General features: G+C 39.7%; 1 protein-coding gene across 6 annotated transcripts in view; it reads left to right on the top strand.

Moving 5' to 3' along the window:
* LOC103155519 (attractin-like protein 1) overlaps nucleotides 1–12,240 on the top strand; it is a 128,996-nt gene that overhangs the window by 72,740 nt on the left and 44,016 nt on the right. For 4 of the 6 annotated variants that reach the window (XM_016663633.1, XM_016663631.1, XM_007577230.2 and 1 more), the window contains exons 2-4: nucleotides 8,534–8,617; nucleotides 10,816–10,929; nucleotides 11,945–12,073. In XM_016663633.1, the coding sequence (XP_016519119.1) occupies nucleotides 8,534–8,617; nucleotides 10,816–10,929; nucleotides 11,945–12,073 (327 nt within the window). Of the gene's footprint in view, nucleotides 1–8,533; nucleotides 8,618–10,266; nucleotides 10,697–10,815; nucleotides 10,930–11,944; nucleotides 12,074–12,240 lie in introns of those variants that run through there. The other 2 variants (XM_016663630.1, XM_016663632.1) reach the window with 2 other exon arrangements.

Raw genomic sequence — 12,240 nt, 5'->3', positions numbered from 1 at the left:
ATCTTAGCATCTACATTTATTAAAGAAAGAGGTCTGTATGAGCTACAAATATATGGATCTTTATCTTTTTTTAAGAGGAGACTTATAGAGGATTGAGAAGTATGGGGGGGACTGCCCTTTTGTAATGACTCCTTGTATACCGCATGGAGTATTGGGGAGAGCTTGTTCTGGAATTTTTAAAATAATTTCAACAGGGAAGCCATCTGGACCGGGAGCTTTGTTGCTTTGCATGTTTTTCATGGCAGCAACAATCTACTCCATGGTTAAAGGCAAATCAAGTTCCTTAGCAACATTTGAGTTTATCACAGGGAACCTGAGACTGTCAAGAAACTGATTCATTTCAGTGGGATTAGCAGGAAAATCAGATTTAAACAACAAAGAATAAAATGACTGAAAAACTGAATTAATAGTAGCGGGATCCTGATGCAAAGTGCCTGACAAGTCCATTATCTGTGGGATCATATGCGAAGCTGCCTGACAACGAAGCTAGTGAGTGAGAAGTCGGATAGCCTTATCACCATGTTCATAATAAGTGGAGTGTGATTGTGAGAGAAGTCGCTCGGCATCATTGGTGGTAATAAAAAAATCAAATTCAGTCTGTAAATCAACCCGTTGTTTAAGTAAACTTGAGGAGGGGGAAATGGCAATTTGTCGATCCAGATAAGTAATAGTAGCGCTAAGTTCTAGCAATTTCGCTTTACGCGTCTTTTTCAAATGGGCAGAATATGAGATAATTTGTCCTTGTAAGAACGCTTTTAGTGATTCCCAAAGTAAAGAATATGAAATTGGATTACTCTCATTCTGATTTATTGCAATAAAATCAAAAATTTGAGCTGCGATAAATGTATTGAACCTTTCATCTGAAATAAGTAAAGAGTTGAATCTCCAAGGTGTGACAAACCAATGTTGAAAAGCAATCTAATGAAAGAGAGGCATGATCAGAAATAACAATAGGGTGATAATTAACAGAACATTTGGAATTAGCTTGGTGTCGACAAAAAAATAATCAATAAGAGAGAAAGACCGATGCAAGTGGGAAAAAGAAAATTTCTTGGTTTGGGGATTGTAAAATTTTCTCCAAGGATCAACACATCCATTTTTTGACATGAAATCTGAGAGTGATCTAGACATTAATGAAGGGACCAATCTGCGTGCGTCAGACCGATCTAAATTGGGATCAATGACACAATTCATATCTCCGCCTACTATAAGGAGATTATTATCTAAAGAAGGAAGAGATTCAAATAGCTTATTCATAAAGTTTGGATCATCAAAGTTGGGGGCATGTATATTCACTAACAGAATTGGCACATGAATAAAGTACTAGAGACAATTAGGTATCTGCCATTTTTATCTGATATAATTTTAGAAGCTGAAAACTGAATTGATTTACCATCTAAAATAGCAACCCCCCCCCCCCGGCTTTAGAATTTAAATTTGAATGAAATACATCAGAAGCCCAAGGACATTTTAGCCTGACCTGATCTTTGGTGCGCATATGGGTTTCCGCTAAAAACACTAGGTCAGCTTTAAGACGTTTCAAATGGGCAAAAATCCTTGCTCTCTTAAGTGGGCTGCCCATACCTTTAATGTTCCAGCTCAAAAATCTCACAGAAGACCCAGTTTGTGGGATATTCACATTATTATCATTAGTAGACATATTTCAAGTCTATTGCAAAAGAAGGGACAAGAAAACTGAATATGGTGTGCCGCCCCCCACCACCACAAAAAAAGGGAGCAAAAGAGAAAAAAAGAAAAACAAAATAATGGCGAGTAAAAAAACAAGAACCCTAATAAAGTGAACAACCACCCCCTGCCACTTCCCTCCCCGCAGCACTTACAACGACCCCATCCCCAAACAATGGAGAACACAGTGCAGACTCCAAAAGGAGTCAGATCCCTAGATTGGATGCTTACGGTTTTTAGCAACGTAGTAGTAGAAAAGCTGCAGTTTGAGCTCCCGCAAGCTCAACAACATTCATCACTATGGGACATCTGGTTGAGACCAAAATATAACGAACTACAAAATGTTAATTACAAAAAGAGAACACAAGCTCAGTGAAGCAAAGAGAATAATAATAATAATCAGTGAATTTAACACGTAGCTCCTTATTCAAAGCTGTGTACCTTTGCAAAGTTCTCTTATGTCTTGAGCGACTTGATGAAGACGCTGGCCTCTTCTGGTGAATTAAACTCCTTCTCCGTACCATTGTGCGTGACTCGAAGTCACGCTGGATAGAGCAGTCCAAAATGGATCCCTGGGATCTCGCAAAGCTGACAGCGGACATCATTAAAGGCAGCGTGGCCACAAGCCGTCCTCGGCGTGAGTCAGGGAAAACAGAGAAGCATGTGTCTCCAATCATGATCTGCTGCTGGGTCCTAGCTCAGCGCAGTATGTCCACACAGTCCAAATGATAGTGCAGGCGAACAACTATAGGACTAGGTTGCTCTCCAGGTTTCGGCTTTGGTTGGAGAGTACGATGGGCACGGTCCACCAAGGGGTCCTTCTCCAACTGAAAAGCCTCCTGAAGCAAAGTGGAAATAACTGTAGATGAGGTGGAAAAATCCTCTGAAATGCCTATCAGCCGCAAATTGTTGCGACGAGATCTGGCCTCCAGGTCATCACATTTATTGTCTAATCTTTTCAAATCCGTGGACAGCTTCTCCACCTTAGCCTGTAGGGTAGTGATATCGTCGGTGCATGATGAGCATTATGTCTCCAACTCGCCCACGGTGTCCTTCAAGACCTTCACGTCCAGCTGAACGGTTGTAATGTTGCTAGTTAATTCCGACTTCACTGCTAAGAGCTCAACTTTTATACACAAGTTTTCAGTAAGAGCTGCTTGGAGTTCGGTCTAGAAAATAAGTGCCATTTCAACCCTGAGAGCCGATAGCAGCTCGGACTTAAAGGCCAAGGAAGGAGAACCGTCAGCAAGTTCATCCGGGCAGGAAGGAGAGTCATCACGAGACGGGGATGTAGCATGAGAAGCAGGCCTCTGTTGCTGTGCAGACGATTTGACTTTTGGAGACCTTTTGGTCGAGAAAAATGCAGAGACATGAGACAGGTTATAGTGGACAAAAAAACACACCGAAAAGGAGTAGAAAACTAACAATAATGTGCCTAAAATAGCAATTATTTCTAGTTGTTGCGGGAGCTCAGCTAGACGTGTCCTACGCGGTCATTCGCTCCACCGGAAGTCACATCTGTTTTTGCTTTCTTTTTATTCAAACTAACTCAGACTCAGGTCAGACCTGTAGAATAACAATGAAAAAAAATCAGTCACACAGAACCTCCCTGACAACATGAAGTAGGCTAAACGATCAGAAAAACCAAAAGGGTTCCTAATTAGGAATGTGGTAAACCTTAACCTGCAGTGCTAACTCATCGAGAACATGAATGTCTGGTAGATTCTGGGAAAGCTGGGAATTCCTCCTTGACCTGTTATTTCTGCTACCTGACCATGAATGGACGAATGATTAGACGGACAGATGCCATATCCATAATTCACTATTCAGCTGTTAGTCAATAATGGATCTAAACATGAGAATCAATAAAGAGTCATTAAGCTTTTAAAGACCAGAAGCTCTTCCTCTTTGTTTGTAGTCAGTTCAGACAAGCTCTGATTGTTTGCATTTAAATCTTTGTCTGGAAATTACATGACATGAAGAAACATACCCAAATCTCTCACTTTTTGAATGCATTCTGAGTTAAACTATAAAGCGTAAACATAGATCATTAGGCTTGTGAATTTGCTAAGTGCCAATAAATTGCTTGCCAACACTGAAAGAACATCTTCATTCTGTGGTTTCTATGCACTGCAGCAACTAAAGTACATTTTTTTTCTTAAAGGGCAGAGCAGGAGTCTGTGAATAATAAAAAAAAACTGAGGAAATCAATGAGTTGATTTCAAAGTGGTATCAGGGCGAATAAAAGCGAGCAGACCATTAGAGAATCAATACATCAGACTCACTGAGGGAGAGAAGAATAGCTCCATCACAGATAGAGGAGTTACAGAACAGAGAACACAAGACTCCAATCAGTAAATGTCCTGACAGGAGAAAGCTGCCTGGGAGTGTTGTCAGAGGATGAGGTGAATCTTAAAACCTCCTGTCGGGGTGAATCAAGGACAAACACTAAGGCATAAAAGCATTCACAGTGGGTGATGAGAGAAGCTTGAGTTGAAAGTCACAAAGTCCCAGTTGGATATTAAAAAGAGAAAATTACACATTACAGTCCTTCAATGGTACAGATAAAACAGCTAACAGAACATGGCCTGCCGTTTTATACAGTAGATAAAAACTCTTTAAATTCAATGGTTCTATGTGAGAACATAGTGAATGTTCATCAGTAAACTAGAATATGTTTTTTCTAAATGGGAAGAAAAGAAGCATATCAACATCTTAAAAAGCATGAATATGTGTTGCCCCCTACCTTCTGAGAAAATACACACACCATCACACAACATTTTGCCTGTTTTGGACTGACCAGAACACCTTTCTCCACATGGTCGCTGTGTCTCCTACCTGGGTTGAGGCAAATTAATCAGTGCTATGCCCCTTCATGCCATTGTTTGAAGGCTTGACAGAAAACACCAGAGGAGACCCTTAAGACATTAGAAAAACTTCAACTGTCCTTCAATAGCCTGTGAGTTTTTCCAACCTATTAAAGCCAAGACACACCACTTTTGTCCGACTCTTCATGCTTCAATTTGGTTTTATTCCTGACATATAGGCTCTGAGTCAGTGGTCTGTCTACAGACCACCGAACTCACAAGATCGAGTATTCGTGGGAAAGAAGGTATCAGAAATACTGACAGAATAAACCCAAGACAGTCAAACTCTAAGTTGCTCAAATAGGATTCTCTTTTTACTCTTTCATTTTATTCTGCACCTCTGACCTCTTTACCATGTGTAGTACACAACTTTTCTGCTAATAAAAGATTTTAGCTTGTATCTTCTATCTTGGTTGGATAGTTAAAGATGCAATTGCAGGGAATCGTCAGCGGTCTGCAATGCTCCAATTACTGCGTGCATCATCCAACACTATTTTCCATCAGATCTGATGCCAGAAGTGATGGCTCCAGAATTTTTATTTTCCGGTGCTAAGGGGGAGCTAAGCATTTTACTGAGGGTGCTATGATAGATCTATTTTCCCTATAGTTATCAACACACACATTAGTATTGTTATTTTGTGAACCGTCAGACAAGGCTTCTGCATGTTGGTGTGCCCGCTAAAGCCTTGTTCACATGGCACAATTTTAAATTTTTTGCCCCAATTTTCCCCTTACGAGATTGTTGCTGCAATAATTGTAACCGATCATCCTAGTGTGTGTGGTGTGTTACGTAGAACATCAGGACTGCTCCAATCTAAAATCGGGTATATTCAACATGTTGGGTTGTCTTTGCCTGATTATCTCAGCGTGTGGGGTTTTTACCTGTCTGGTAAAAACCCCACACGCTGGGGTAAAAACGCTTGTTGGCGTTTGAATGTGACAGTTAGCCAATCAGAAAGCGCTGTGATGTAAGCACAGGGAGGCATCCCAAACTGATGATATGGCTCAACCGAGAGTCCGGTGGAAACATCATGGATGTTTATTCAGCATTTCGTACAAGAAATATCAATAGAAATGATAAGGAGAGGAGTTGGAGGGAAATTACTACAGTAGATGATAAACCCGGTAACTTTTCAGCTATCTGTTGTGGTGTTTGTTAAGGAAGAAAATTCTAAGTTAATTTTGGAAAAAGTTTGGCTCTCTCTCTTCCTCTGGATCCCAGGTCCTCTCGGCGAGCCACGTGTGGCCACAAGGAAAACAACAATGTGTGTTGACGTCACAGAATTACAGAGTTTAATCCAATATAAGACGATGCATAAACTCAGAAGTAAGACAATGCACAAACTTACACCAGAAACTGCAGAACAACGGAGACATACATTCATTTACCTGACATAAATGGAAAGAAGAAGAAAAGCAAAGACGTGCAAAGACATCTTTGGAGAGTTGCAAGAGCAAATCTGATTTGTTACTTCTGTGTAGAAAGTTTTATCTTCCTTTCTTTTAATTTATTCAAACAAGGCGTATCTTTGCTCATCCAACCAGGAGCTATCTCTGACCCTTTATCTGAAGCTAGAAACCCCTGCCGTGTTTACGGCCTTTCACAGATGAGTGTGAAAAGTTACAACTTCCACTGTATTGTTTTCCCACAGACAAAAGGCAGTTCAAACGATCCTAGCAAACCATCTGCTGTAACTACAAGTAAAATAACGGTCAATAGGCCAGAATAAGTTACTGATTTAAAACCACAATTCAGGCCATTTGAATCAAGACATGTTAAGTTTTAAAACTAGCTTATTTTAAATTTATTTTCTCAACATGTTGCTATATTGAAATAGTGGAAAATAAGCAGGATCAGATGTAGCTCAGCTTCAGTACTCTCTTTACTCTCTTGTGTTCTCCTCTTCTTCTCCACATACAGCATATTTTGTCACATATATATATTCAGAGCTCCCCCTTCTGTCCTTTTCATGCAATAACAGAACATAACATTTTCCCTTTTCCTGAAGCAATTACTTACATGTAACATTTGCACTGTATAACTCACAGCAGAAAGCTAAGTTTGTAAAATTACCATTTCAGCAAGCCAACAGTAATCTGAAAAGTTTACGAACCACATTAGATAAGGCTGCAACAGTACATTAAATTAATGTCAGCATTAGAATAAAATTACCAGTTTCACTGTTAATCATAAGCTTTATAGTATGAACATTTAAACCTCTTTATTTTTACTGTATTTTACTTTAGCAGAACAGTAGTATATCTTTATTTGTCTTATAGAACACTAATACCAGTTTGAACAGTAGTGATTTACATACATTTTCACTTTATCTTACAAAACCTGTCAATCACATTGGTGCATTTCTAGATCTCTGACTTCTTCTAAGTGCAGCAGCAGATTCATTAGTGCTTCCTGGCAGTGCACTGGACCTTAACCCCTTAATCCTCACCCCCGAAATCACCAAAAACGGCTGAAAAGGTATACCCAAATTAAATCAGCTGCTGTTCTTGAACAGTTTGGAGAACATATAAAAGCTTGGTCTCTTTATGAAGATGACAAGCTAAAATTTCTAATTTTGCAGTCAAAAATACTTTAACTGTAAGTAGTTTGTAGCTATTACATTTGTAACTCAAAAAAATTGAATAATGTTGCTCCACCCAGATTTTTCATTTATATTTCTTGCAAATGCACATTGAATGTTGAATGTATGGACTGGAAAATACAATAAATCTGTAGAATAAAGTATTCTGCTTGTGGATTTCAAGACTGATCAAAATAGCACAAAAAAGAAATGTTATTTTGGACATGTTTATTTTTGAGGATGTACAGGTGTTGTCCAAGTGTGCCATCATTCTCCATTTGGAGTCTCCAAATGGCACACTTGGACAACATCTGCTATACAAACTTCAAATGACTGTAACTCCTCAGTGTTTCAACATACAGTCATCAATGAGGGCTCTAATGAAAGATAATGACCAGAGGAATCCTCTGGTAGACACAATATTACTGATAGTAGAAATTACTCATCCCATATTGGAACAGCCTGGTTTAGTGGACAGACTCACCGCGTAGTAATGGTGCCTGTAGTAATGGTGCCTGCAGGAGCGTTGCTAGTGTTAGCGTCTAACAGGCGATGTCCAAACCAGTAATGCATATCAATGAAGAAATCCTACAACCTAACACTTGTCCTAATCTAGGTTAAAATCTAACAAAATCTAACACTAAAATCTAACACTGCTCCTTTTTTGTTTACTTTTTGTGAAGAAGGAAGTTGCGCTGGTCTTCTTCAGAGGTATTGTGTCGATTCCTTCTGTAGTTCTTGGTGCAGCGCCACCACAGGCGATGGGGGGAACAGGTTTTTCAGTTAGTTTGGGTCGTTTGTACAGTGTGAATGCGAACTACAGTTCTTAAAATGTAGTAAATGTTGCAATTTCAGTTCCCAATCAAACCGAGTCTACTGGACTATTTGGTGTGAAAACACCCTTAATTTCTCATTTAATGGAAACACAGCAACAGCAGATTGTGTTTTTTCGATATTAGCAGAATACAGAAAAGATTTGCACACATTTGCAATGAAAATGCAAATATCATTTGGTTCCATTTATGTAAAGAAAAATCTTGATTTTTTGCCAGATTTTTATCTCTTTGACCTTTTTTTATTGCATTTCTTTGGTGAGCAAAGTGAAAAGCTCCTGCACTTTGCTGATTTGTTTCTAATTCAGACACTACATGAGAAAGTAATGCGTCGGGTCAGCATAAGATGAACCTGCAAGTCAGAACAGATTGCTTGGTGCTTTTATGACCTCCCTGAAGTCCTCTGCAACATTTGATCCAGTCGTGGCAAAAGCAAGCATTGACTCAAGGTTAGCTAGGCCAGAGAAAATTCACGACCACCTTGGTTTGATTTGGATCCCGTCTCATTCCTGATCCGTGTTGTTATTAAACCACCAATCTCTGTTGTTCTTTTTCTCCTCTGCAGGTTAACCGACCTGTCGGGTTCTCTCTCAGATGGTCCAGTTAACTATAAGTACAAGACCAAATGCACTTGGCTAATAGAAGGATAGTAAGTATTAATCTTTTATTATTGTTGTTATTTCTGCTATCAAGTTTAAACCAACTGTTTCTACTTGGTGTAAAACCAGTTTATATCTGACTTGAGTACTCCTGATAAGAGAGCTTTATTACCATTAAACAGTGTTTATGAGTGAAGCTGTTGAGCTGCTTCACTCATAGAACCAGCTGAGTGTACCTAGTGTTCACTAAGTGTTTAGAGTAAAAGTCCTGCAAGTCTAGATTCATTCCTTGTTGTGATATTCTGCCACCAAAATCCACCAAAGCCCAATGTGAAACTTTATTTCATATATCTAATGGGGTTTTCCCATCTGTTAACTTTTAATTTAATTCATGTAAAGCACTTTGAATTGCCTGGTTGCTGAAAATGTGCTAAATAAATAAAATTACCTTACCTTACCTTACCTTACCTTAAATCAACAGCATGAAGAGTAATAATAAAGGACATATTTGGTTTGGTTTTTATAAAGGTAAACTTTGTTAACAGCCTGGGACTAAAAACAGGCCTGGACTTTGTTCTCAATAGACCTTTTAAGAACCATCTTTACAATTAAACACGTTCTGTAGAGAAAAAGTTGCAAACTTATCTGTAAAATAATACAATTCCCCTCTGGAGTCAAAAAAATACTAGCATTTTAGAGAATTTCTTTTATTAGCTGCTCCTCCAACTTTTTCCTTATGTTCACAACTACTGATGCTTTACTCTTTTACTGTTTTTTGTTTTGTTTGTTTTTAACAGCAGTGTTAATCCTTATTTCCCCAGCCTCCAGGTTATAGTCAGGATCAGGGATGTTTCTTTAGTAGATCAGAGGCTGTACAGGATTAACCCAGCTTTTCTCCAGTAGAGGGAAACAGGAAGTGAATTCAACTGAAAAACTCATAGTGTTTCTTGCTTTGAACCAGTCGTTTCTTCTTCAGGTGTTACCAAGAAGAAATATCACAATAAGCAATAAAATAATTAATTGCATGATAAAGTAAACTGACTGTAATAATTTTCATATGTAAGTTTGTTCATGTAGTTTGCTTAATCTCGTAGATCACGACCAATAGGACCACATCATCCGCAAATAGCGGACGCCATGGCAGGAGTAGACATACTTGTCGCCCCCCCATCTCAGTGTCTGTACATTGGGGTTTACCCCAGTGAACAAGAGGGTAGCCTCCCTCTGCCTACGGGTGGGGGAATGAGTTCTGACTGTTGTTCAGTGCTTACGCGCCAAACAACAGCTCAGATTACCCACCCTTTTTGGGATCCTTGGAGGGGTTACTGGAGAGTGCCCCTACTCGGGACTTCCTTGTTCTACTGGGGGACTTCAACGCTCACGTGGACAATGACAATGAGACCTGGAGGGGCGTGGTTGGGAGGAATGGCCCTCCTGATCTGAACTCGAGTGGTGTTCTGTTGAACTTTTGTGCTCATCACGAATTGTCCATAATGAACACCATGTTCAGGGATAAGGGTGTCCATATGTGCATTTGGTGCCAGGACACCCTAGGCCGCAGTTCGATGATCGACTTTGTCATTGTTTCATCAGATCTGTGACCACATGTCTTGGACCCTTGGGGGAAGAGAGGGTCGGAGCTGTGCACTGACCACTATCTGGTAGTGAGTTGGCTCTGGTTGTGCAGCCAACTCACTACCAGTTGACTCCACCTTTCTTGGTTGGCCTGGGAATGCCTTGGGATTTCCCCGGAGGAGCTGGAACAAGTGGCTGGGGACAGGGAAGTTTGGGCCTCCCTTCTTAGGCTGTTACCCCCGCGACCCGACCCTGGATAAGCGGAAGAAGATGGAAGGATGGTTGGATGGATGAGTCTCAAAACGATAATATCATCATTATTGCAATAATTTCAGGGACAATATATTGCCCTGTAAAACTGTTTATGGTGACAGGCCTAACTCCAGCCCTGTGTTTCCACTTGTACCAGGGTTCAATGAAATTATATGAGCCATACCTTTTGAAAATATACCAGCCGCATTATAAAAAAAAAAAAACAAGGTCACACTTCACTAGGAATTCAAAATGTCTAAAAACCTGTCTCAGCTCGAGTCCCTGAGGAGACAGTTTACATGGTATGGATGTTACAAAAACTATGGATTCCTTAAGAGAGAAGAATATGAAGCATCCGTGAGATATATATTCATCGGCTGCTTTTTGTTGTTCCTAAATATTTTTGTGTGCTCTGTCCTAGCCCTAATGCAGCGCTCCGGCTGCGCTTCAATCACTTTGCCACAGAGTGCAGCTGGGACCACATGTATGTCTATGACGGTGACTCCATTTATGCCCCCTTGATTGGTGTGTTCAGGTAAGTGCCTGCTGCTGTGAAAAGGCGCAGCGTGTGAGGGAGGAGATAGGGAAATGTCTGGGGAAACATTCGCCACCTCTTTATTAACCCTGTAAACCTGAACTCTCGCAGGCAACATATTCCCAAATAATGGGCCTCATAATTGCAGCCATTCCACAATGTGGCAGTAATGGAGAGAAAATACAGCAACTACTCACATTATCCCTGAATGCTACTTAAACTTTTTAGGAAGCTTTGCCTTTTTTTGTTTTTGTAACCAGCAAACATGAGGGCAGCCATTTATTATGTCCCACATTCCTTATCTATAGCAGTGCCACAATAATTTACCTACCGCCTGCTTTTTACTTACCTCTATTTAGAAGGCAATTTTCTCTCCTATGTGAAAAGTTTTAAAAATAAGAACATCTAATTGTACAAACATTGACATTATCACCTACAGGACTGTAAAAAAGTATTTTCCCCCTTCCAGATTGCTTCTGACCAATCATTGATTTAGTTCATTTGAAGAAAAAAAGCAAACTTTTCCAAACCAAGATTTATTGAATTACTGCCTGTGTATGATTAAAAATGTAAATTACATTTTTTTTTCTCCGAAGATTATTTTGGTTTCACAATATATAATGATATTTTTTAAAATATACTATTATTGTTATTATTTATTATTATTATAGACCGAGTCTAGTAAGGGTACAGTAGTGCAGTGCACTGACTATATTAAAAGTGACAGGCCAAACAAATAAATGCTGTCAATCCTCAGAGGAACAACATCATCAAACAAAATGATAAATCCGTTGTGCCTCTGCAACGCAGCAGGGTTTTGTTTCGAGCTAAACACTGTCATCATTTCAATAGGGACCTCAATTGGTTTAGTTGATTTTCCTTTCATCCTGAACCTCTGGGAGTGGTGTGCTTTTTAAAGCTAGAGTTTACAAAATAAAACAACACTTCAAAACATCTTTTTATTATTCATTATTGATATTGAGCGGTCTGAATTTCTTTGTTGGGTCTCACTCAGTGGTTTGGTGGTGCCGGAGGCGAAAGAGAAGGAGTCGGTACCCGAGGTGGTGACGACGTCCGGGTATGCCTTGCTTCACTTCTTCAGTGACGCCGCATACAACCTGACTGGTTTCAACATCGCCTACTCGTATGTCTACACGTTGTCTTTACTGCTGTGTGTCTCCTTTGTTGGTCAGCTCTAAATATTAAGGATGTGAAGGCAACCGTTCAATTGTGAGTATTTGCTTTAGCTTGGGTGTCTAAAGAAAGTTGGGTTTTATTGGAGTCAAAATCTGACTCAAACATACAGTATGT

The sequence above is a fragment of the Poecilia formosa genome, unplaced genomic scaffold, assembly GCF_000485575.1.
Source record: "Poecilia formosa unplaced genomic scaffold, Poecilia_formosa-5.1.2 Scaffold433, whole genome shotgun sequence".
NCBI classification, from domain to species: Eukaryota; Metazoa; Chordata; class Actinopteri; order Cyprinodontiformes; family Poeciliidae; genus Poecilia; species Poecilia formosa.
Note: the sequence above shows the minus strand (reverse complement) of the source record. Positions and strands in the feature narration are given on the sequence as shown.